The sequence below is a fragment of the Pongo pygmaeus genome, chromosome 23 (genome assembly GCF_028885625.2).
Source record: "Pongo pygmaeus isolate AG05252 chromosome 23, NHGRI_mPonPyg2-v2.0_pri, whole genome shotgun sequence".
In the NCBI taxonomy this organism is placed as follows: Eukaryota; Metazoa; Chordata; class Mammalia; order Primates; family Hominidae; genus Pongo; species Pongo pygmaeus.
The window spans coordinates 56,589,063-56,613,505 of NC_085931.1; the positions used below are offsets into that span (position 1 = coordinate 56,589,063).

At 48.5% G+C, this 24,443-nt stretch overlaps 1 protein-coding gene and 1 long non-coding RNA gene across 3 annotated transcripts in view; one reads left to right on the forward strand and one right to left on the reverse strand.

Annotated features, from left to right (window-relative positions):
- Nucleotides 1-3,019, forward strand: part of FBLN1 (fibulin 1) — a 99,532-nt gene extending 96,513 nt beyond the window's left edge. For both annotated transcript variants that reach the window (XM_054469819.2, XM_063663382.1), the window contains one exon: nt 2,194-3,019. In XM_054469819.2, the coding sequence (XP_054325794.1) occupies nt 2,194-2,333 (140 nt within the window). In that variant the 3' untranslated portion in view covers nt 2,334-3,019. The remainder of the gene's footprint in view (nt 1-2,193) is intronic.
- A 3,279-nt stretch (nt 3,020-6,298) lies between these two features.
- Nucleotides 6,299-7,525, reverse strand: LOC129023235 (uncharacterized). The gene is made up of 2 exons (XR_008496727.2): nt 7,279-7,525; nt 6,299-6,624 (listed from the first exon to the last, which is right to left on the reverse strand). It is a non-coding gene; the product is annotated as an uncharacterized LOC129023235 (long non-coding RNA).
- Between the last annotated feature and the right edge of the window lie 16,918 nt (nt 7,526-24,443).

The following is a 24,443-nucleotide window of genomic DNA, read 5'->3' on the forward strand; positions in this document are numbered from 1 at the left end:
CAACATGTGGTTGTGAAGCTGCAGGCTCCATATTTGCTCTTCACAGAGCATCCAAGCAGGTGTCTCAGAGCCAGCTCGCACCGGTTCACACCGCTCACACCAGCTCTGGAGAGCTGCTTGTACACATCTCTCCACAAGTCCACTTTCAGTGATGCCATGTGGTACCCGAAATTGGCCATAGAAATTGGCCAATGGCACAACCAGAGAGCCACCTGTTAGGTAGTTACCCCACATCCCCACCCTCAACACCACCTTAGACAAATCCTACTGTCAGAACATGTGGAACGGAGAAGGGACCTTGGCGGTTCATTCATAAATGTCAGCACCCATAGGTCTGTGCCTGTTCGGCTGCAGACACTGGGGAGCAGCCTGCAGCCTTGGCTTGTGCAGCTTCCTCTGCAGGAGGGGTGCAGAGGAACCCCTGCACCCCTTGGAGGAGTCCAAGAAACCTGTCCTGACCCCCAGCCCTCCCCACCTCCATTCTCACCCCCGCTGGACAATACATACCCTTCATCAGAGCATGGCGCATACCTTTCATCCTAGATCTCCCACCAGCTTTGAAACCAGCATCCTGTTCTTGATGTCTGGAACCCTGGGAACCATCCCAGCACCTGTTGAGCACATGTGTGCATGCGAAGGGGATCTGCTGAGCACTCTGCTTTGGCGGGGAGGCCACCCTGCACAGCTGGAGCTGACGCCTTGGCAGATGCTGGGCATCTGGATCGTGCAGTGCAGGAGCACAGGGGCATGGCACCGTTTGTTGCTGGGGAACCGAGGCCTCGAAAGGGCCTCAGCTTCTCCACAGTGCAGCGAGGACTGTCCCATACTCTCACCCTGTACAGAGTATGGGAGAGTCTCTGTGAGCCTTTGGGTGCCCTGCAGAGGGAAGGCAGTGCCAGCCGGGCCTGGTCGGGGGCCATGGAGATGGCGGGCCCAGGCTGGGGAGGAGTTGTGGCACCCACTCTCTTACCCCCCAACCCTGATCCTCTGGAATCTGCAAAATGCCTGGGGTTGCTCCTCTTCCACCCTGCCGTGGCTGAGCTTTGTGCCCTGTCCTCTGGCCACGGTCTTTGCCTGGTCCCTACACTGGTACAGACAGAGCTCCCTGCAACCCCCAGCTGTTTCCCCAGAACTGACACCAGTCTCCCCTCCACCACACATCCTCCTTTTGACTGCCCTGGGGACGCCACTGCTGCTCTGATCCTCTGTCACTCCAGCCGCCTCTTGCTTCCGTGTTATCACAAACACTGAACAGTGAGCTCAGGTGTCACCCTCCACAGAGGCACGCACAGCAAGGGGTCTGGAGGCATGCCCCATGGGGAACTGGGGGTGCTCTGCTTGCAGAAGGATCCAGGGCCCACTACAATCCTCAGATGTCCTGGGGAAGAGGATACGCCTGCTTCATTTCTTCTCAGGGGTCAGAACTGGGCACAGGGGCGTTGGAAGGAGGGAGGAAGATGTCTATCAGGTACCAACTGCATGCCAGGCCCTTTTCTAGGCTCCCTTAAAACCTTTCAGGTAGGCCGGTCGCAGTGGCTCATGCCTGTAATCCCAGCACTTTGGGAGGCCAAAGTGGGTGGATCACCTGAGGTCAGGAGTTTGAGACTAGCCTGACCAACATGGAGAAACCCCGTCTCTACTAAAAATATAAAATGAGCCAGGCATGGTGGCACATACCTATAATCCCAGCTACTGGGGAGGCTGAGGCAGGAGAATGGCTTGAACCCGGGAGGTGGAGGTTCGGTGAGCCAAGATCATGCCATTGCACTCCAGCCTGGGCAACAAGAGTGAAACTCCGTCGCAAAAACAGAAAACAAACAAAAAAAACACCTGTCGGGTAAATGGTGGTAGATCAGAAAACCTGGGCTCAGAAGCTGGCATTGATCCCAGAGCCATCCAGTTTCAAAGCCCACACCCACAGCTTTCCTCCAGGTTGGGCAGCGCATGATGGAAAGGCTGTCTCAGCAAGTAGTGAGTTCACTTTCACCAGTCCCTGGAGGCAGGAGCAGAGCCTGAGGTGACCACTTGGAAGGGGATGTTATTCAGGGGACTCGAGCATCTGGCGTAGGATGGGACTCCATGAGGTCTACACCTCCTTCTAGCTCTGAAACTCCTCGAGGGAAACCATTTCCCAGATCTCTACGTTGCTGCAGTCCCTTCTAACTTCCGGCACACCTTCTGCTCTCTCCGCAGGTGTCGTGCGCCAGGTGCGGCCCATCGTGGGCCCATTTCATGCCGTCCTGAAGCTGGAGATGAACTACGTGGTCGGGGGCGTGGTCTCCCACCGAAACGTTGTCAACGTCCACATCTTCGTCTCTGAGTACTGGTTCTGAGGGCTGGTCTGCAGCACAGCCACGGGTGCACCTCCAGGCCAAATCATTGCTGCCAGTGACTGTGGCCTGTACTTGTTTGTACCCTCAGACTTTTTTAATGTTAGGTATTTGTAGCATTAGGCCAACATGTATTAAGCTGAGCCAGATGAATAAGTCCATCTGATGTATTTTTGGTGTTTAAAAAAATGAGTCCAATTGCTCAACTGGTTGAAAACCTTGCTCATTTTTTAATGCAAAGGCTAAGTGTCACCCCCTTTCTCTGCCTCTGGGCTGGGCCTTGCTAAGGGCCAAGGAAAGAAAGACATTTTTTAGGGGGCAGCCAGTCCAAATGCCAAAAGAAGACCAGTTCTTGCCCTGATTGTATGAAATTTGACATTTTGGTACTTTTTTTTTTTTTTGGCCAATCAGATTTTCTATGTTCTAAGGACATGGCTGCTGTAGAATAGCACAGAAGTGGACGATAAATTATCCCCAGAAGCAGCATGACAGAATGCCTCGGGGAGCACTTGGAAGGGAAATTGCAGTTCTGTTGAAATAGAGGAAAATCCCTTGGTAAAGACACAGCCTGTTAGGCTCGTGTGGGGCTCCAGTATGTTCACCAGGGGAATGGCTGGGATTTCTCGGCACTCTGCATCATCCAGCTTTTCTTATAGGTGGGCAAATAAACAACTTTGTGATCCTCCTGATGGTCTGTGCATGAGAGTCTTTCAAGAAGAGGGCTCTCTGCCAGCTCAGGAGTCTTCTGCCAGCTAAGGGACTGGAAATCTCCCCCCCCGCCGTCCCCCTGCCTCACCCCGCCCAAGGTTGTCTCAATGCTCCTCCTGCCCCTCAAGGTTCTGGGGCGGGGCCCAGCTTGTGTATTGGAAAAGCTTCCTACACACGTCGTTTTCAATGCCATGCCCACCGTCTGAGAATGCGGCTCGGGTTCGTTCCCTGCCCTATGTCCGGTGCTGCTAGGCAAGCCCAGGGCTCTGGCTTCTGTGTGACTTGCTTCCAATAGCATCCCTCGTGGCATCCTGATCCTCACTAGAAATCCCTGGGGGGAAGTAATGACCCTTCTGCAGCCATGAGTCCCTGCCAGACACAGGCCTGGGCCAGGCATTTGACATGAGGTGCTTTGCTCATTCCTCCTGGTGGCCCAGTGCGGTGGGTATGATCACACACAATCTTGAGATGGACAAACTGGGCTCACAGAGAGGAACTCGGCTGCCAAAATTCACACATTTGAGAGACAAAGAGGGAATTCAAATTCCATTTATCTGAATTTAAGCCCTCTCTAAACCCTGTGTCAGCAATAGATATGGACAGACTGAATTTGTTGGGGGACTGACACCCCAATTGGCATCAGTGGCGGGGCCAGGGGCTCCCTGTGCCCCAGGGCCCACTCCAGCCTCCAGGGACTCAGCATCCAGGCTCTGTTTCCACACATGCCTCTCCTCGAAATCCTTCCCTAGGTTGATCCCATCCTCTTAGGTATGGACCCCATTTGTGGCTCAGAACCTCTCATCCTATGCCTCATTTCGCAGCTGGACCCTAGCACTGGGTGAGATCTCAGCCCCACACTCAAGCCAACACCACTCCATCTCTCAAGAACATGGTCTCCGCCACCTTTGGGAAGACCTTTCCAAGGTCACTTATTTGAGTCACTTGTCCATCAAAGCCAAGCCTGGGCCACCCAGGTACAAGGCCTGCTGGAGCCTTGGCCGCTGTAGCTGGTGGGAAAGAAGAGGCCGCGTGTGGGGCTGGACGGCCCAAGGAGCCACATCCGGGGACAAGACAAGTGCAGGGAACATCCACGCAGCTCTTCATGCCAGGGAATTAGGGAATTGGGGTCCTGGCAGGGAAGTAGGGCTGGGAGCTGGCTGCAGGAATGGAAGGAAGCCTCAGGGCGAGGGGCAGGAAATAGAAAGAGACATGTGGGGGAGTGTTGCCGCCCACTTGCAGCCTTGGGGGCAAATCTGCCAGAGCCAGGCCGTTCTGGGCTCAGCAAAGTTGGTTTCTGGGAACCTTCTTCAGTAGGGTGGGGTGGGAAGACTGAGGTGCAGGCTGCTTTGGGAAAATTTTCCCATACTCCTAACAGGAGTCAGGGCAGGCCAGGCGCGGTGCCTTACACCTGTAATCCCAGCACTTTGGCAGGCCAAGGCGGGTAGATCACTTGAGGTCAGGAGTTCCAGACCAGCCTGGCCAACGTAGTGAAACCCCGTCTCTATTAAAAATAAAAAAATTAGCTGGGCATGATGGCGGGCGCCTGTAGTCCCAGCTATTTGAGAGGCTGAGGCAGGAGAATCACATGAACCCAGGAGGTGGAGGTTGCATTGAGCTGAGATCCACTCCAGCCAGGGCACAGGAATGAGACTCTGTCTCAAAAAAAAAAATGTTAGGGCAGCTGCCATGGGGAGGGTGAATGCAGAGTCAAGCACCCCGCTGCTGATTGGCTTTTGAATGAGCACATGATGCGAGCTGTCCAATCAGAGTCCTGCCTCAGAGGGAGTGTCCGTCTGGAGCAGAAGAGGGCAGGAAGGGCCCGCAAGTGGGCGGTGAGGGCGCCAGGTTGAGGAGCCCAGGGGAAGAGAGGAAGTCCTGACCCTCTCTGATTCAGAATCAGGGAGGCAAAGGCAGATCTCTCTCGGCAGGGCTAGCAGGGCGAGTCACTGCCATCGCCCGAGCTTCAGTTTCCACATCTGTAAAGTGGAGATTCCCAGATGGCAGTGAGGAGAGCTGGAGAGCATGAGTGCAAGAGGGCTTCGTGCATTGCAAAGTGCTGCATTCGTGTGTGACGGCTTACTGTCACTAACCGTTAAAAGCAGCAATGACGGTGATGACGATAATGATTGTCACTGTCAATCGAGCCACACGAATGCGCTCTGGAAGCCTGGCATCTTTTCAGTCTAGCATTTCCTTAATCATCCTGGAGAGACTTGGTAGACAGTTGTGTAAATTACCCACTAGCCTAACTCTTCATATTTCATATCATGCTATGGGTTGGGCACCTGATGGACCCATAAGCATCTCATTATACTTGCAAAGTAATTACTGTCAGAGCCTCGCATCAGCGGCATTAAGGGACCAGCTAATGGGAGCTGGAGGTGCCTCTGAGTTCCTCCACAACAGTGATTCCTTCTTAATTGTAGCCTTAGAACAAGATAACTGAGGGAAATTGCTACAGGCAAAGCAGTTTATAAGCAGCATGAGAAACCGAAACACACAGAGACGCCAAGTTGAATCCTTCTTGTTGATCTGGTAGAAGAAACTTGGAGGAAAGGTTCCAGAAAATCTCATAGAGTGGTATTCGACCAGAAAGCTGCCTGTTTTTTTTTTTTATTATTATTCCTAAAGGACATCTATTCTACTGTACAGAGGAAGTCTGTGGCATGTGTCGGAAGTGCCTGGGCCCCCAGGGTCCTAGCAGGACCCGTTTTAACATGGAGGTGAGCGTTGAGTGGAGGGTGCCAGGGCCCACCCAGCCAACCCAGCCAAGCCAGCCAACTAGAATTCAAGGAGGTAAGCCAGCTTTTCCAAAGTTCTCAAGTTTGTCCAGGTGAAAAAACACCTGGACATCAAGTTTTTTTTCCTAATATTGTAACATGAAGATTTTCAAATATACAGCCGAGTTGAAAGAATTTTACAGTGAATACCAGGGCACTTTCCACCTAGATTCCGCCACTGACATTTTATGAGATTGAGTTGCATTTTGAAGAAATGACAATATGATGAGTTAATAAATACAAATAAGAAACTTATAGTTTCTTGTAGGCTTGCGTTCAAATCCAGCCACTTACTAGCTGTGTGGCCTTAGGCACATTGCTTAATGTCTCAGAGCCTTGGTTTTCTCTACAATGAAATGAAAATAAGGACACATACTTCACAAGAGTGATTGTTAGGATGAAAGGGGATGATTACGTAAAACAGTGTAAGAACTGCTACATAGGAGGTCCTCCATAAATAGTACTGTCATGACACACACACCCAAAAGGATAGTCTTTATTCAGTTAGATGCCACATTTTATTAAAGTCTTGTGTGGACACGAAGTGAAACCTCAGAGGAATTTATGAATAATAATTGGAGGCACTTCCGTGTGACTTGGCTTCATCCAGACCGGATGACTTCTGGGTGCCAGCAACAGTTCCCCATTTCCTTCACGTTTCCCCACATCGTTCATGCCAAAGAGATGGGTGCCAAGAGGCCATCTGTCTTCATCCTGGACATAGAATGAGACGGGAACTCACTCTTGAAGGACTTTTGAAGTCTCAGAGAAGAAACAGAGTCACTGTAGACCTTTTGAAATATGGCCTGTGAGAAGCACGGTGACAGTCACCATTACTACCAATAATCACATTACTCTTTGTGGGAAAAAAGACCTACTATGTGCCAGGAAGTCTTTGGTAATCATCTCCAACACTCACACATTCTCTCATACACACTCACATGTGTGCATGCATGCACACACACACACCACACACACACACACACACACATACGCTTCCTCCTCAGCCCCTCTGCCATGCCCAGCTCAGGGCCATCTTCCCCCACAAGGATGCCGGTCTCATCTCCTGAAATGAGGTTGCAGTGAGCCGAGATTGAGCCACTGCACTCCAGCCTGGGTGACAGAGCGAGACTCCATATAACCTCTGCCTCCTGGGTTCAAGCGATTCTTGTGCCTCAGCCTCCCAAGTAGCTGGGATTACAAGCATGTACCACCACACCCAGCTAATATTTTTTGTATTTTTTAGTAGAGATGGGGTTTCGTCATGTTGGCCAGGCTGGTCTCAAACTCCCAACCTCAGGTGATCTGCCTGCCTCGGCCTCCCAAAGTGCTGGGATTACAGGCATGAGCCACCGCGCCCAGCCTGATCTCAGTCTTTAAGAGAGCAGCAGCTCATCTGTGACCACTGCTTCCCAGGGACTTGCCAGAAGGGAGGTGCAGGGCACAGGGAAATAACCCACCTCTATCTGACGGCTTCAATGGTATCGAACGTCCTCAGTGGCAGCACGCAGCACAGAAGCTGAGGTGTGGCTGCATTCCATTTGGAGAATTCCACTGTGATTCATGGTGTCAGCTGCAAGTTCAAGGTGTCGTAATTTAATTATTAAACATCATGAGGCATTAGGAGGCTTGGGCACGCACTGATAAGTGATCCATTTCTAACACAGCTGGTTTATTACTGTTTGTGGCAGCTCCTGCACGAATTGGTGTCCATTAACTAAGCAATGGTATTATAATTACGCATTTAAATTATGTATGGGAAGGGTGTCAGTGGTAGAAGTCAGACTGCAGTGATTACTTTGAGTCATCAGACCTCCTGGATGTAGTCTCTCTGCAGATAGCTGTAACTCCGGCTTGTTTTCTGCTCATTTTCTGCAGACATGTAGAATCCACTGCTAGGGTCCGCCGGGCTGTCTTCTGGGTGGTTTTTGGTGCTGCAGGAGATGAACACGTGTGTCTTCCTGGTTGGACCCAGTTGATGCACTGACCTAATTCTGTCCTTTGCCTGCCCTGATCTCCATAGCCTGCTTCTTCCTGGAAATTTGCTGCTGCTGCTTCTTCTTTTTTCTTTTTTTTGAGATGAGATCTCACTCTGTTGCCCAGGCTGGAGTGCAGTGGCGTGATCTCAGCTCACTGCAATCTCTGCCTCCTGGGGGTTCAAACGATTCTCTCTGCCTCAGCCTCCCTTGTAGTTTGGATTACAGGCACCCCCCACCATGCCTAGCTAATTTTTGTATTTTTAGTAGAGATGGGTTTTCACCATGTTGGCCAGGCTGGTCTCGAACTCCTGACAGGTGATCCACCCGCCTCGGCCTCTCAAAGTGCTGGGGCTACAGGCGTGAGCCACCGTGCCTGGCCGGAAATGTGCTTCTTTAGAGGAAAGCACTGTCGATCCTACCTCCTTGATCTGGTTTCTAAGACCTTATACAAACTAGGCCCGTTAGTCTTTGCTCCCTGATACTATCTGATACCATCTGGTCTCATTCCTTCGGTCCCATCTTGTTCATTCATTGGTTCACTCATTCATTCACTCACTTCACGTCCTCCCTCTGGTGAATCAGTTCCCCTCTGTCCTCCCCACTCTGTCCAGTCCTCCCCTAGGCTGCCAGGTTACTTTTCCAAAACTCCGATCTGACGGAGGCCCTCTTGGTCTCAGATCCTCCAAGGGCTGCCTTCAAGGGCTCCTGCACCAACCTCGTGGTGTGGCTATGTGACATAATAAGAAACATTTACTTCTATTTGGTCTCTTTCCGGGTTCCTGACACAAAGCTCCTAATCCCTTGTCTTTGGTTTAATGAGGTGACTCTCAGTGGCTCCTGGGTGGGGTTGGGGGCTGAGCACCAGAAAGACCCAGATTCGACTAGGAGTCTGGAGCTTTCGGCTCCACCCCTACCCTCCAGGAAAGGGAGAGGGGCTGGAGATTGAGCTAGTAATCCATCATGCATAAGTGATGAAGCCTCCGTAAAAATCCCTGAACTACAGGATCCAGAGAGCTTCTGGGATGGTGGACACATCCGCATGCTGGGAGGGTGGCACCCCCCATCTCCGTGGGGACAGAAGTTCCTGTGCTCGGGCCCTACCAGAGCTCGCCCTGTGTGCCTCTTCGTCTGCCTATTCATCTGTATCATCAATAAACCTATACATGTAACCAGAGTGTTTCCCTGAGTTCTGTGAGCCATTTTAGCCAATTACCAAACCCGAGGAGGGCGTTCTGGGGACCCCTGATGTGTAGCCAAGTCAGACGGAAGTGTGGGTAACCTGAGCACCCAATCCTTGCAACTGACATCTGAAGTAGGGACGGTCTTGCAGGACGGAGCCCATATCCTCTGGGGCCTGTGCCAACTCTGGGTGGCCAGCGTCAGAACTGAACTGAAGTGTAGGACGCCCAGATGGTGTCTGCAGAGAGCTGGCCGGGCGTGGTGGCTCACGCCTGTAATCCCAGCACTTTGGGAAACCGAGGCGGGCGGATCACCTGAGGTCAGGAGTTGGAGACCAACCTGGCCAACATGGTGAAACCCCGTCTCTACTAAAAAAATACAAAAATTAGCCAGGCGAGATGGTGGATGCCTGTAATCCCAGCTACTCAGGAGGCTGAGGCAGAAGAATCACTTGAACCTGAGAGGTGGAGTTTGCAGTGAGCCAAGATTGTGCCATTGCACTCCAGCCTGGGTGACAGAACGAGACTCTGTCTCAAAAAAAAAAAAAAAAAAAAAAAAAAAGCGGGACAGACAGGGGTGGGAAGTGAGGGAGGGGGCTCTGGGAGGGGGAAGAGGTGGGTGCCCCTTGTGGAGCTAAGAATGGGGGAGTGGCAGGGGGCACAAGGTCACAGAACTAGGCTGAGGAAGAAGAGATTGCCTGGAGGGTGGGACCCAGAAACTATTGAAATGTCGCAGCAGAAATGGCCATTGAACACCCCTGCTAAGGTCCTCGGTGGGAAACAGTCAAGTCCTAACATCCTACATGGGGAAAGCTATGCAGTTAGCAGAGCCAAATATGACAGCAACATGAGCCAGCCACTTTGAACCTGACGTTTTATTGTCACATGAGACTGTAGCTCTCTGAGTCCCACACCCTGGCCACCTTGTCCTGGTTCTTGCACCTTTGAGAGTGAGTTATTCAAGTCAGCCAGTGGAGTAGACAGTGCTCCTGATAATTCCTAAAAGGTAACAGGCTTTTCTGCATTTCTTGCAGGCAAAGTCAGACAGATCTGGGAATAAATCTCCAGATTCCCCAGAAAGCACTCTCTTGAACATCCTTTCCTGTGCGTACACAACGGGTGTTTAATTCTTGCTCTAGGGAGCAGAGCCCATCCCAGTGTGAAGAGTGGCTTTTCGAACAAGAAACTATTTCTCCATTGTCTCCCTAGATTAGAGAGGCCCCCAGTTGAAACTGCTTCCCCTGAGCCTTCGGTATTAGAAACTGGTAAAACCCTTCCAGAAGCATCGCCCTGGAAACTTGAGCACCTCAATCCCCAAACCCAGATCCCAGCAGAGAAAGCCTTTGGCATCCCAGGACCAAATGCTAATGGCACTGAGGTCAGGGTGAATCTGCTCTGGCCTGTGGTGATGGTGACTTACTGTTGAGAACCTTAGTGTTTTGGGTGAACAAGAAGAAATCTATTCCAGTATGATTATTCCAATTGGGATTTAGGAGGACTGGGCATTCTCCACATTCCAGTCTTCTTCAGTTCCGTGGGCTTAAGAGAGGACTTATTTTTTTCTTTCTGTGCCACAAAAACTTGGCAGTGATGACTAACCTAGGGTAACACGAGAAAGCTTACTAGGTCGGTCTGTGGCTTTCCTGCTAGCTTTCCTGTTTGTCATACGACAGTGAGACCAATGCCAGCTCATCATGGCACAGAGAGCTTTGGGTGATCTTTGCAGCTAGATGTGAGGCCCGGCTTGGTGGGCTAACGCCCTGGAGAATGTGTACCTTGGGTGTTCAGTGAGAGGCACGGTAGGAGTGGGGTAGGGGTGAGAGGAGACAGGCACACGGAGCTCAGAGGTAAAAGCACAACCTGTTTCTAATAGACATTAAAAAGAAAGGACACTTCTGGCCGGGTGCTGCGGCTCACTCCTGTAATCCCAGCACTTTGGGAAGCCTAGGCGGGCAGATCACCTGAGATCAGGAGTTCAAGACCAGCCTGGCCAACATGGTGAAACCTCTTCTCTACTAAAAACACAAGAATTAGCCAGGAGTGGTGGCACATGCCTGTAGTCCCAGCTACTCAGGAGGCTGAGGCAGGAGAAGCACTTGAACCCAAGAGGCAGAGGTTGTAGTTAGCCGAGATCGCGCTACTGTACTCCAGCCTGGGTGACAGAGTGAGACCCCATCTCAAAAAAAAAAAAAAAAAAAAAAAAAGAAAGAAAGAAAGAAAGAAAAAGAAAGGACATTTCCAACTGGATGAGGATGACCTTCGTTAGAGAAACAGCAGCAACTTGGCCTTCACCAGCCCCAAACAACACTGCCAGGTTGAGATCATCACTACCATTTTGCAGAGGACAAACGTGAGCCTCAGAAATGAAGAAACTCCCCCAGAGTAGGACATGGCCAAGCTGTTTCTTACCCTCCGGCCTCCTATGCTGTTTCCATGACAGGCAGAAAGAAGAGGCTACCTTTGGTTTAAGGTCTCGATAAGCTTTGACTCTGTGGAACCAATCCTTCCTCCTTGCAAACAACATTCAGTTCAACTTAGTGAATCTCTGTTGAACATTTATTATGTGCAAATCCCTGTATGCATGAAATAAAATTAAAAAATAAAATATATATGAAATTAAAACAACACATAACAATAACCGAGCCACCAGGCATGGACACAAGGCCTAGGAAGGGCTTGGCATGAACACACTAAATCAACTTAGCCGAGGAGGCCATTCTCAATATTCCGGAGGGGGCAAGTCTGATATTAACTCCCCGGGGAAAAGAGCCCTTTCCTCGCTTACTCCTTGTAGGACCAAACCCAATATCTAGCACTTTTTGCCAACTCTTTCAAGATCCTCCCAAAGAGTTTTTTCATCTGTATCAGTTTTCTCATCTGAAAAGTGAGCCTAATAATTACTACCTTGTGGGAGTCTGGGGAGTAAGAAGCAAGATGGTGACTACAAAACGTGGGCACAATGCCTGGTCCGGAAGAGGAGCTCAGAAAATACCTGTTCCAGTTCTTCTCTTCCTTTCCCAGGCATGTGCCTTTGTGAGTTCTCAGTAAATGTCACCTCGCTCTCCTTTTTTAAAAAAATAAAACTTTTTTGGCATGTCTCCTATAACCCAGGTACACGGCTAGGCCCAGAGATACAGTGATGAATGAGACACAGTGGTGGTTACGGGACTTACCAGCAGCATAACATGAAGGCTGGCACGGAGTCTTTCAGGCCCAGTAAAAGCAAGTTTCTTTCATTGTTTATTGCAAATTTACTGAACTACGTTTTGTTTTCATCATTTGTATTTTCTTAGTTTTCTCTCAATGCACCAAACTGTTTAAGACAAAGCTCGTTTCAATTTCATAAGAGAAATGAATTCTAGAAGCAGGGTCCAATGAAGTTGGTCATAATTTAACTTCACCGACTTGAATAAAAGCAACCTATGCTTTTAGTACACAAATAATTTTGTAAAAGGTAAAGAGAGTATCATAATAGAAATCACCTAACACAATCACCAAAAGGCGGAAGCAGCCCAAATGTTCATCAATGGACAAACGGATAAACAAAATGTGATCTATGGCCAGGTGCAGTGGCTCATGTCTGTAATCCCAGCATTCTGGAAGGCCAAGCATGGCAGATTTTTTGAGCCCAGAGGTTTGAGCCCAGCCTGGGCAACACGGCAAAATCCTATATCAACCAAAAAAGAAAAAAAAATTAGCTGGATGTGGTGGTGCATACCTGTAGTCCCAGCTACTCAGAAGGCTGAGATGGGAGGACCACTTGAGGCTGGAGGGTGGGAGGTTGCAGTGAGCCGAGATCACACCGCTGCACTCCAGCCTGGGCAACAGAGCAAGACCCTATTTCAAAAAAACACAAAACCAGGCCCGACGTGGTGGCTCTCGCCTGTAATCCCAGCACTTTGGGAGGCCAAGGCAGGCAGATCACTTGAGGTCAGTAGTTCAAGACCAGCCTGGGCAACATGGTGCAACCCCATCTCTACTAAAAATATAAAAATTAGCCAGGCGTGGTGGTATGCACCTGTAATTCCAGCTACTTGGGAGGCTGAGGCAGGAGAATCACTTGAATCCCGGGAGGCAGAGGCTGCACTGAGCCGAGATCACGCCATTGCACTCCAGCCTGGGTGACAGAGTGAGACTCCGTTTCAAAAAAAGAAAAACAAGCAAACAAACCCAAAATGTGGTCTGTTCATACAATGGAATATCATTCAGCCCTAAAAAGGAAGGAAATTCGGACACAGACCACAAGATGGATAAACCTTGAGGACATTGTGCTCAGTGAAATAAGAGTCTCAGTCACAAAAGGACGAATACTGTATGATTCCACTCAGATGAGGAATCTAGAGGAGTCAAATTCGTAGAGACAGGAAGCATTCATAGAATGGTGGGTGCCAGGGCCTGGGGCGACGGGGATGGAGAGCTGGTATTTAATGGGGACTTAGGGAAAATGAGAAAAGTTCCGGAGGTAAATGGTGGTGAAGGCTGTACCACGATATTAATGAACTTGGTGCCGCTGAATTATATGCTCAAAGATGATTAAAATGGTCAATTTTATCTTATGTATATTTTACCACTTTGAAAAATATTTAATAAATAAAAATAAATTAAAAAAAAAAGGCTGAATGAGGTGGCTTACACCTGTAATCCCAGCACTTTGGGAGGCTGAGGTAGGAGGATCACCTGAGGTCAGGAGTTCGAGACCAGCCTGGCCAACATGGTGAAACCCAGTCTCCACTAAAACAAAAATTAGCCAGGCATGGTGGCGGGCACCTGTAGTCCCAGCTACTCAGGAGGCTGAGGCAGGAGAATCACTTGAACCCAGGAGGCAGGGGTTGCAGTGAGCTGAGATCACGCCACTGCATGCCAGCCTGGGCGACAGAACGAGACACTGTCTCAAAAAAAACAAAAAGAAAAAAGAAATCACCTGAAAATGAACATTGTAAAACTTCTGTCTTACAGAGAGTTGCCCTAGGCCAATTTCTGCAATTGCTTTTTCTCAGTAGAGGGCTCCTGTCGCAGCTTCCAGGTTTTCATCTACCTCCCTTCCTACTGAAGTGAATTGCGCTCCAGGCTTCTCCCAGGAGGCACCCAGAGTGCAAATGCTGCCCAGCTACCAGCTGCAGCCGACACATGCCTGCTGTAATCTGATGAGCGAGCAAACCCCTGTCCCAGAACAAGAGTTGAGATCATTCGTGCAACAGCAGGACGAAGCCTATTGCTAGCAACTCCTCGTGACCGGCCCCGCCCCAGCAGCGGCTAGCCCACAGGCCTCGGCGGAAAGAAATACCGTAAATGTAGCAGCGACTGTCATCGCTATTTTATTTTCTCTTTGGCCTCTGGGTATTCACACCGCTTCCCCATTATTAGTCATATTATATCATCAGCCACAATTGTGCTTGTCAACCACACGGGGAGGGAGCTACCATTAGAATACGGGGGCATGGAAGAAAGAAAAGAGAAGCAATCCTTTTCTGGGGAAGGAGGAAAACAGGAAGGGTGGCTGCTGCATTGATGGTGCGCCCGCCGCGTAGCTGTGGCTGGTGACAGACGAGGCAAAGTGGGAGACTTCATCTGGTCAGGACCCCATGGGGATTTGCTGTTGCTTTTCCCAGTCTCAGGGGCCCTCAGAGCCAGAAACAATACAGTTGTGGACAGAGGTGGACAGAGGCCAGGCCCGCCCGTTGGCTGGTGCCTGACTCGGTGCGTCTGTGGGCTGCTTCCTGAGCAAGAGGTGACTGTGGCCAGCCTGATGCAGGGCAGAGACACCGTTTCCATGGCAACCGGCTCTAACAATAGTGATGCACATTTCTGGCCGAAGCACAGTGGTGGGAAGAACTTGGACCGGGGAACCAGAATGGCCTGGATTGGAGTCCAGTTCTGCTACTGACAAGCCGCGTGGTGGGGGCGAGCTGTTGAGCCTCTCTGAGACGGATATGATGGCAGCACCGGTGGAAGCGCCTAGCATGGTACCCGAGACCTAGTAAGGGCTCGGTGATGCTTGGTCACCGTCCACCATCCTCCTCCCCTTCAGCCTATGGTGAAAAATACAGTCCTGTCCATTTTGGTAACAAAACTCCAGACACCACCCTGCCCATTCGGACCGGTTCTGTACTTCCTTCCATTCATGGAGAAAGGAGCCTCGAAGGGACAATGATCACCGTCTCCTTCTGAGAACTGTGCTGGCTGGCATCCTGCAGAGACCGAAGGGCCAGTTCCTAAGGACATGGCCTGGGTGTCCTGCCCATCTAGTCTCTGCCAGATGGCAGGCCATGACCCCAAAATCAGCAGCGATGATAATGAAGCGAGTGAAGCAGTATGGAGATGGCCAGTGATCACAATCCCAGATAACTAAAGGCAAATCTGTGACAAGTAAACTCAGTGACATGTATATGCTTACCGCAGTGTTCAGTATGCAGTTAGCACATAGCCGATGCCAGTCGCCTGGCTTAACCTCTTCTTTTCTTTTGGAATATGAACAATCCATTTCATGCATAGGAACTGTCAAGCACAACTGTGTGCGGCGGCTCACACCTGTAATCCCAGCACTTTGGGAAGCCGAGGCAGGCAGATCACTTAAGGTGAGGAGTTTGAGACCAGCCTGGCCAACATGGCAAAACCCCATCTCTACTAAAAATACAAAAATTAATCAGGCATGGTGGCAGGTGCCTGTAATCCCAACTACTTGGGAGGCTGAGGCAGGAGAATCGCTTGAAACTGGAAGGCGGAGGTTGCAGTGAGCCAAGATAACGCCATTACACTCCAGCCTGGGCAAAAGAGTCAAACTCCGTCTCAAAAAAAAAAAAAAAACTGTCAAGCATGAGGCAAGGTGAGGCCAGTGGCTGGCAGAACCAGCAGTACAGGGGCAAATAGTCCTCTTTGGCCTTAGTTTATTGCTTGCTTAGAGACTGAAGGGAAGAGCAGCTGCAGGCACCAGCTCCCCATGGCCCTTGTGCAGGGCAACGGCACAGATGCCAAGGCATTCCACCGCTCAGGAGCCCATTGAGACCGCAGCTAAGAGGTTTCAGGTCCTCCCGCTATACCCTAAGGGATGGAGGGACCAGGCAGAAAGTCTCATACCTCCTCTGAATCTGGGAGAAACCAGACATCCAGAGTCTCATGATAACCTCCTCGGTAGAGAGGGAAGCCAATGAGAAACAGTCTTGTCGCAGCTCCTCATAAGCCCCCCAAGTTCTCATGGTCAAAGGGGACCACAAGACTTTCAGCCAAGATTCAGACCAGCTGTGTTTCAAACCCAGCCCATGTGACCTGGGTGGCATACACGCAGAGGCCAGGACAGAGCTGTTCTCCCACAAGAGCACATGCAGGAAGCTAAGAAAACACTTGTTCAACCTCATAGAAAGTTTTTTGTTTGTTTTTGTTTGTTTTTGCTACGAATTTCTTTAAAAGGTGATTTCTATACTTGGGTCTTAGTTTTAGGGTTTTTGCTGAGACAGCATCTTTTTTTTTTTTTTTTTTTTTTGAGACGGAGTCTCGCTCTGTCGCCCAGGCTGGAGTGGAGTGGCATGATCTCAGCTCACTGCAACCTCTGCTTCCCAGGTTCAAGTGATTCTTCTGCTTCAGCCTTCCAAGTAGCTGGTATTACAGGCACGTGCCACTATGCCTGGCTAAGTTTTGTATTATTAGTAGAGACAAGGTTTTGCCAAGTTGGCCAGGCTCGTCTCAAACTCCTGACCTCAAGTGATCCACCCGCCTTGGCCTCCCAAAGTGCTGAGATTACAGGTGTGAGCCACCGTGCTGGGCCTGAGACAGCATCTTGCACTTTTGTCCAGGCTGGAGCGCAGTGGCAATGATGCAGGGCAGGTGAGCCCCAAAATTGGGGCTTAGCCCAGGAAGGGTTTTGGTTTTATCCAGGAAAGAGTTCGAGGGTGAGCCGGTGGTGTTAGACAGCAGCTTTGATTGAAGTGGCAGCGCACAGCAGCAGCAGAGGTTCTTCCCCTTGCAGGGCAGGGCTACCCCATAGGCAGTGTGCCCAGAGCAGCAGTCAGAGGCAGGTCTGCACTCACATTATACCCACTTTTAATTATATATAAATCAAGGGGCGGTTTATGCAGAAATTTGTAGGATAAGGGTGTCAACTTCTGGGTTGCCTGGTTGTTGCCATGGAAAGAGGCAGTAACTTCTGAGTGTTGCCACAGCAATTGTAAACTAACATGGCACACGGGTGAGTGTAACTTATGGAAAGCTCCTTCTGCCATCCCCTCTCCTTGTTAGTCCTCAGTTAGTCACATGTCTAAGCCCCGCCTTCAGAGTTGAGTCTCACCTCCTACTTCAGCAGGAGCATGGCTCACTGCAGCCTCAACTTCCCAGGCTCAAACCATGCTCCCACCTCAGCCTACTGAGTAGCTGGGACTAGAGGTGTGCACCACCACGACTGACTAATTTAAAAAAAATTTTTTTTAGCGATGGATTTCAGTATATTGCCCAGGCTGGTCTTCTTTTCTTTTCTTTTCTTTTCTTTTTTTTTGAGACGGAGTCTCGCTCTGTTGCCAGGCTGGAGTACAGTGGCACAATCTCGGCTCACCGCAACCTCCAACTCCCTGATTCAAGTGATTCTCCTGCCTCAGCCTCCTGAGTAGCTGGGATTACAGGCATGCGCCACCACACCCAGCTAATTTTTGTATTTTTAGTAGAGACAGGGTTTCACCATGTTGGCCAGGATGGTCTCAATCTCCTGACCTCGTGATCCACCTGCCTTGGCCTCCGAAAGTGCTGGGATTACAGGCGTGAGTCACCACGCCCAGCCCATTTTTTTAAAAGTGAGGTTTAACATACATACAGTGAAGCGCATACATCTTTTACATGTATAGCTTAAGGAATGTTTATATTTGTATACACCTATGTACTCACCTCCCAGATACTGGACATTTCTAGCATCCAAAAGACCTCCCATGCCTTTCCCTGCCAGTGCACACCCCCTAGAGGCATCCTGACTCCTGTCACCCTTTTGCTTCCTCTTGAACTTCCCATGAATGGAATTATGTAGTGTGTGTTCTTCAGTATCTGGCTTCTTTTGTTCAATATTATGTGTGTGAGATTCCTCCATGGTATTGGGTATAGGAGGAGTCCATTCATTTTTATTGTGGTGTAGTATTCCCTTGCAGGAATAAACCACAATTTATTTACACAAAGCTGCTATGGGTTTCTTTGTCCATGTCTTTTGGTGGATACCCCCTCCCCCCAATTTCTGTTGGGTATATATTCAGGAGCGGAATTGCAGTGTAGGCCAAAAAGTCTACAAATTTACAACACTCTATGAGAATTTTCTTTACATCCTCACCAACACTGGTGGTGTCATTTTCATTTTAGCCATTCTAGTTGGCTATATGACTGAGTACTTTTTTAGCCTTTTTGAGCAGTATCTCATTGTGGTTTTAAGTTCCTTTTGTTAAAAGATATGGGCTGGGCACAGTGGCACTCCAACCTAGGCAACAGAGTGAAACTCTGTATCAAACAAATAAAATAAAATAAAAAATATGGCTAATGATATTCAGCTCCATTTATCATACTTTCTGGTCATTTGATATCATCTTTCATGAGGTGCCTGTTTAAGTCTTTTGCCCATTTTTAATCAGTCTGTTTTTTCTTACTGATTTGTAAAGTTTCTTTATATTCTGGATAGGAATCCTTTATTGAATATACAGAATGTAAACATTTCCTCCCAGTCTGCAGCTTGCATTTTCATGCACTCATTGGTTTCTCTTGATAATCAGAAGTTCTCAATTTTGTCTTTATTTTTATGTATTTATTTATTTTTTGAGACAGACTTTTGCTGTTGTTGCCCAGGCTGGAGTGCAGTGGTGCGATCTTGGCTCACTGCAATCTCCGCCTCCCGAGTTCAAGTGATTCTCCTGCCTCAGCCTCCTGAGTAGCTGGGATTATAGGTGCCCGCCACCATGCCCAGCTAATTTTTGTATTTTTAGTAGAGATGAGGTTTCACTATGTTGGCCAGGCTGGTCTCGAACTCCTGACCTCAGGTGATCCACCCACCTCAGCCTCCCAAACTGTTGAGATTACAGGCATGAGCCACTGTGCCCAGCCAGAAGTTCTTAATTTTGATCAAGTCTAATGTATCAATCTTAATCATTAATCTTTGGGTTAACGATTTTTGTGTCCTGTTTAATAAATCTTTGCCTATCTCAATGTCATGAAGATGTTATATTTTTTTCTAGAAACTTTATTATTTTACCTTTTACATTAATATAGGTCATCTTGAATTAAAATTTGTGCATAATTTGAGGTAGGGACCAAGATTCATTTTTTTCCACATGGATATCCAATTCGGCATCGTTTTTTGACAAGACCATCCTCTTCTCTACTAACTTGCTCAGGTAACTTTATTGTGAATTACATAGCCATCTATGTGTGGGTCTGTTTCTGAACCCTCGATTCTATCTTATGGCCTGTATGTCCATTTTCATACCAATATCACAGTTTAATTAGCTTTGCTTAATTAGGGTTGCTTTATAGTAGGTCTTGATATCTAGCAGAATAAGCCTTCCAACTTTGCTCTTCAAAATTTTTCTGTCTATTCTAGGTTCTTTGAGATTCTGTATAAATCTGTTTGTCAATATCCATTACAAAAACACCACCGGTATTGTGACGAAGATGACGTTTGTTGTATTTTCCTCTAATTTGCTCATGAGGCGGCTCCCAGTTTATAGAGTGGCTGTGAACTCTAGCCCTGCCCTGATGGAGCTTGAGGGCAGGTGGCTGTGGGTGTCACAGTGCATCTCTCAGGGACACTTCTTTATCCCGACGGACTATCTGATGCCTCAGTGTCTGACTGTGACCAGGTGTCCCTCTCACAGGAAACTCGTTTACCCTGTGACGCCCTGTGGATCTTGAAGGACCTGTGTCCTGTTTATTCCCACCAAGACCGCCACTCCCTAGGAGAGCCCGGGAGAGAGTTAGGTCTGGGTGTGTCAGTCAGGTGGGCCTCGGGGGAGACAGCACAACAGAACACACGAAATAACAGAAGCGGTTTATCACTCCCAGGTCCACAGAGAAGGCCCCCCCACCCCCGCAGGGAACTGTGGGAAGTCTGGAGACGGCAGGGAGCTCAACCAGCAGGTGGTGGGGGGTGGAGAGGGAGAGAGAGAGAGACCTGCGGGACTAAAGCCTTAATTGGAATCCAGGTCGTTATCCAAGCAGGTTTTCCACAGGGGGTTCTAACTGGGAGATTTGGGGGATGCATGAGGGCCAAAGGTCACCCTGTGACTGAGAAAGGGTCACTGCTGCATAGACCAGCACAGTCCCTGAGAGGGTGGGTCTTTAAGGCAAGTCAGGTGGGTTGTATCCAACTATCCCTTGGGAAGGGAGTCCCCGGAAGGTGATAGTGTAAGGCAGACAATCTGGATTGACCATCTTGAGGAACTGGGAGGAGGTGAAGAACAGGAAATGATGTCAAGGGTGACTAAGCCCTGTTTCTGGTATGAGAAAGCTAAACCTATATTTAAAATGAATGCTGAGGCTGGGTGCAATGGCTCACACCTGTAATCCAATCCCAGCACTGTGGGAGGCCGAGGCAGGCAGATCACTTGAGCCCAGGAGTTCAAGATCAGCCTGGGCAACATGGCAAAACTCCATCTCTACAAAAAATACAAAAATGAGCCAGGCGTGGTGGAGCGCATGTAGTCCTAGCTACCTAGGAGGCTGAGGCCAGAGGTTTGCCTGAGCCCAGGAGGTCGAAACTGCAGTGATCATGCCACTGCAGCTGGGGGATAGAGTGAGACCCTGTCTCAAAAAAAAAAAAAAAAAAAAAAAAGAATGCTGAGGCCGTTTACTACGATATTGAATCTATAGATGGATTTAGGAGATTGACATAACAACAACATTGAGACTTCCAATCCATAAATGTAGTCTATCTCTCCATTTACCTAGGTATTTTTTGAGACAGACTTTTGCTCTGTCACGCAGGCTGCAGTGCAGTGGCATGATCTTGGCTCACTGCAACCTCTGCCTCCCAGGCTCAAGTGATTCGTCTGCCTCAGCGCCCTGGGACTACAGGCACCAACCACCACGCCCAGCTAATTTGTATATTTTTAGTAGAGACAGGATTTTACCATATTGGCCAGGCTGGTCTCAAACTCCTGACCTCATGATCCGCCCACCTTGGCTTTAAAAGTGCTTTTTTTTTTTTTTTTTTTTTTTTCTTTTAGAGACAGTCACTCTGTTGCCCAGGATGGAGTACAGGGGTGTGATCACAGCTCACTGTAATTTCAAACTGTGGAGCTTGGGCAATCATCCCATCTTAGCCTCCTGAGTAGCTATGAGTATAGCTATGTGCCACAATGTTTGGCTAGTTTTTTAGTTTTTTGTAGATTTGGACTCTCTCTATGTTGCCCAGGCTGGTCTCAAACTCCTGACCTCAAGTGATCCTCCCACCTTGGCCTCTTAAAGCACTAGGATTACAGGTATGAGCCACTGCTCCTGCTTTAATCTCTCTTAGAAATGTTTTGTGGTTTTTAGTGGAGGTCTTACATATCTTTCAAAAGATTTATTCCTAGCTATTTATATTTTCTTGCTATTGTAAGTTGTCTTTGTTTTCTAGTTGTTTGTTGCTAGTATATAGAAATAAACTTAATTTTGTATGTTGACATTTTATCTAGTGGCCTTGCTAAATTTATTAATTCTAATAGTTTGTAGATTTTTTTGGATTTCCTATTTTTACAGTTTTGTCATCAGAAAAAAAAAAACAGTTCTACCTTTTTCCTTTCCAATCGTCATGCCTTTTTCTTTTTCTTGCCTTATTGCACTGGCCAGGACCTCCAGTACCAGGTTGAGCCAAAGTGGTGATCATGGCTGACAAGAAGAAAGTGCTCAATAGTTGCATTTATGTTAACAGTAGGATTTAAAAAAATATATAGTCCTTATCAGATTAAAGAAGTTCCTTTGAAAATGTATTCTTAATTGTTGGAGAGTTTTTATCATGAATAAGTGTTGAATTTTATCAAATGTTTTTCTGCATCAAAGGGCATGATGGTGTGATATTTCTCCTTTATTCTGTTATTATGGAAAATTACACTGATTGATTTTTTTTCAAATGTTAAATCCACTTTGTATTTCTGGGATAAGTTCTACTTGGTCTTGAGGTATCATCTTTTTAATATATCTCTGGATTTGATTTACTAACATTTTACTTAGAATTTTTCATCTATATTCGTGACAGATATAAGTCTGTGTATTAGTCCATTCTCACACTGCTATAAAGACACTACCTGAAACTGGGTAATTTATAAAGGAAAGAGGTTTAATTGACTTACAGTTCAGCATGGCCGAGGAGGCTTCAGGAAACTTACAATCATGGCAGAAGGCAAAGGAGAAGCATGTACCTTCTTTACAAGGCGGCAGGAGAGAGAGCGAAGGGGGAAGTGCCAGACGCTCATCAAACAACCAGATCTCATGAGAACTCGCTTACTATCACGAGAACAGCATGGGGGAAAACCGCCTCATTATCCAATCACCTCCCACCAGGTCCCTCCCTTGACACATGGGGATTACAATTTGGATTACAATTCGAGATGAGATTTGGGTGGGGACACAGCCAAACCATATCAGTCTGTAAATATCTCTTATGTAAGATTTGTGCCTAGCTGTAATATCAGAATTTTTCTGGCCTCATAAAATGAGTTGGGGGGTGTTCTTTTTTTATTTCCTGTGTTCTGTTTCTGAGTTTGCATAAGATCAGTATTATTTCTTAAATGTTTGGAAAATTACCAGTGAAACCACCTGAGTCTGGAGTTTTCTTTGTGAGAAGGGTTTAAATTATAGATTTAATTGTTTTTAACAGTAGATGATTATTTGGATTTTCTACTTAATCTTGTATTAGTTTTGCTAAATTGTAGGGGTTTTTTGTTTGTTTGTTTGTTTGTTTGTTTTGAGACGGAACTTTGCTCTTGTCGCCCAGGCTGGAGTGCAATGGCACAATCTTGGCTCACTGCAACCTCCAACCTCCACCTCCCGGTTTCAAGCGATTCTCTTGCCTCGGCTTCCTGGGTAGCTGGGATTACAGGCATGTGCCATCACACCTGGCTAATTTTGTATTTTTAGTAGAGATGAGGTTTCTCCATGTTGGTCAGGCTGGTCTTTAACTCCCGACTTCAGGTGATCCGCCCGTCTCGGCCTCTCAAAGTGCTGGGATTACAGGCTTGAGCCACCGTGCCCAGCCGCTAAATTGTAGTTTTTAAAGAATGTGTCCATTTCATCTAGGTTTTCACTTTTATTGGCACAAAATTGTTTGTAATATCCTCTTGTTACATTTACAATATCATTAGCCTCTACCACAGTGATGGTCTCGTTTTACTTCTGATATTAGAATTTAAAAAATGTGAGTTTTTCCTGGTTTTTTTTCCCCCTTGGTCATTATTGATGGAATTGTCTATTTTATTATATTTTATTTTTGAGACAAAAGTCTTGCTCTGTCACCCATGCTGCCGTGCAGTGGTGTTGATAGCAGCTGCTGCCATCATGCCAGTGCAGCAGGGAGGCACAGCTGGGGCTGCACACTCCATGGAGCCAGTGGGAGCCCTGACCCTTCTGAGTTGTGGCGGGAGCTCCCCAGGTGCCTCTGCAGCCACCCTCCCAGGTGCAGGACCTGGATGTCTCTGCAGCCTACACCCTCGAGGGCCCAGGAGAGGCTCTCACCCCATCCCTGCTGGCTCCAGGGTGTCTGCTCTCACTGTCTGGCCTCTCTCTGCTCCAGTACCCGCTCTGATCTTGGAATGGGGTTGGGCCCAAGCCTTGGGGCTATGAATGACAGTGGGAGGCAGACAGATTACTGGGTAGAAGCAGGTGGGTCCCCAGTAAGGCCCCACCCTCAGGCTGAGGAGAGCCCGAAGGCTGGAGGCCAGGCTGTCAGTCCCACAGACCAGAATGGGGACTCGGGTGCCTCTTCTGAGCCCACCCATGGCCATCCATTGACCAATCGGCATGCACTTCCTCCCCTCTGAGGTCCATAAAAGCCCTGAGCTCAGCCCGAACAGGGTAGAGGATGGTCAGAGGACAAAGAGGGCAGAGAGACAACGCATTGGCCAGCTGCAGAGAAGAGCTACCCTTTGGAGATGATGGAACAACCAGTTCCAGAGAGGAACTACCCTCCCTGCTGAGAGCTACAGAGATGACCTGCTGGCAGAGAGGAGCCACCCTTTCCAGGGCCTCCTCTCTGCTGAGAGCTGCAGACATCAGGATGACCAGTTGCAGAGAGGAGTACCCTCTCCAGGGCCTCCTCTCTGCTGTGAATGGAACACTCAATGACCTGCCTACAGAGAGGAGCTACCCACTGTGGGCCTGAGCTGTTGTAACACTCAGTAAAGCTCATCTTTATCTTATTCATCCTTCATTTGTCTGTATACCTCATTCTTTCTGGATGCAGGACAAGAGCTCAGGCAAAGGTGCCAGGACCACAGAGGTTTCCGGCCAGAAAATTAACACCCCAAAGGTCCCATAACAGTG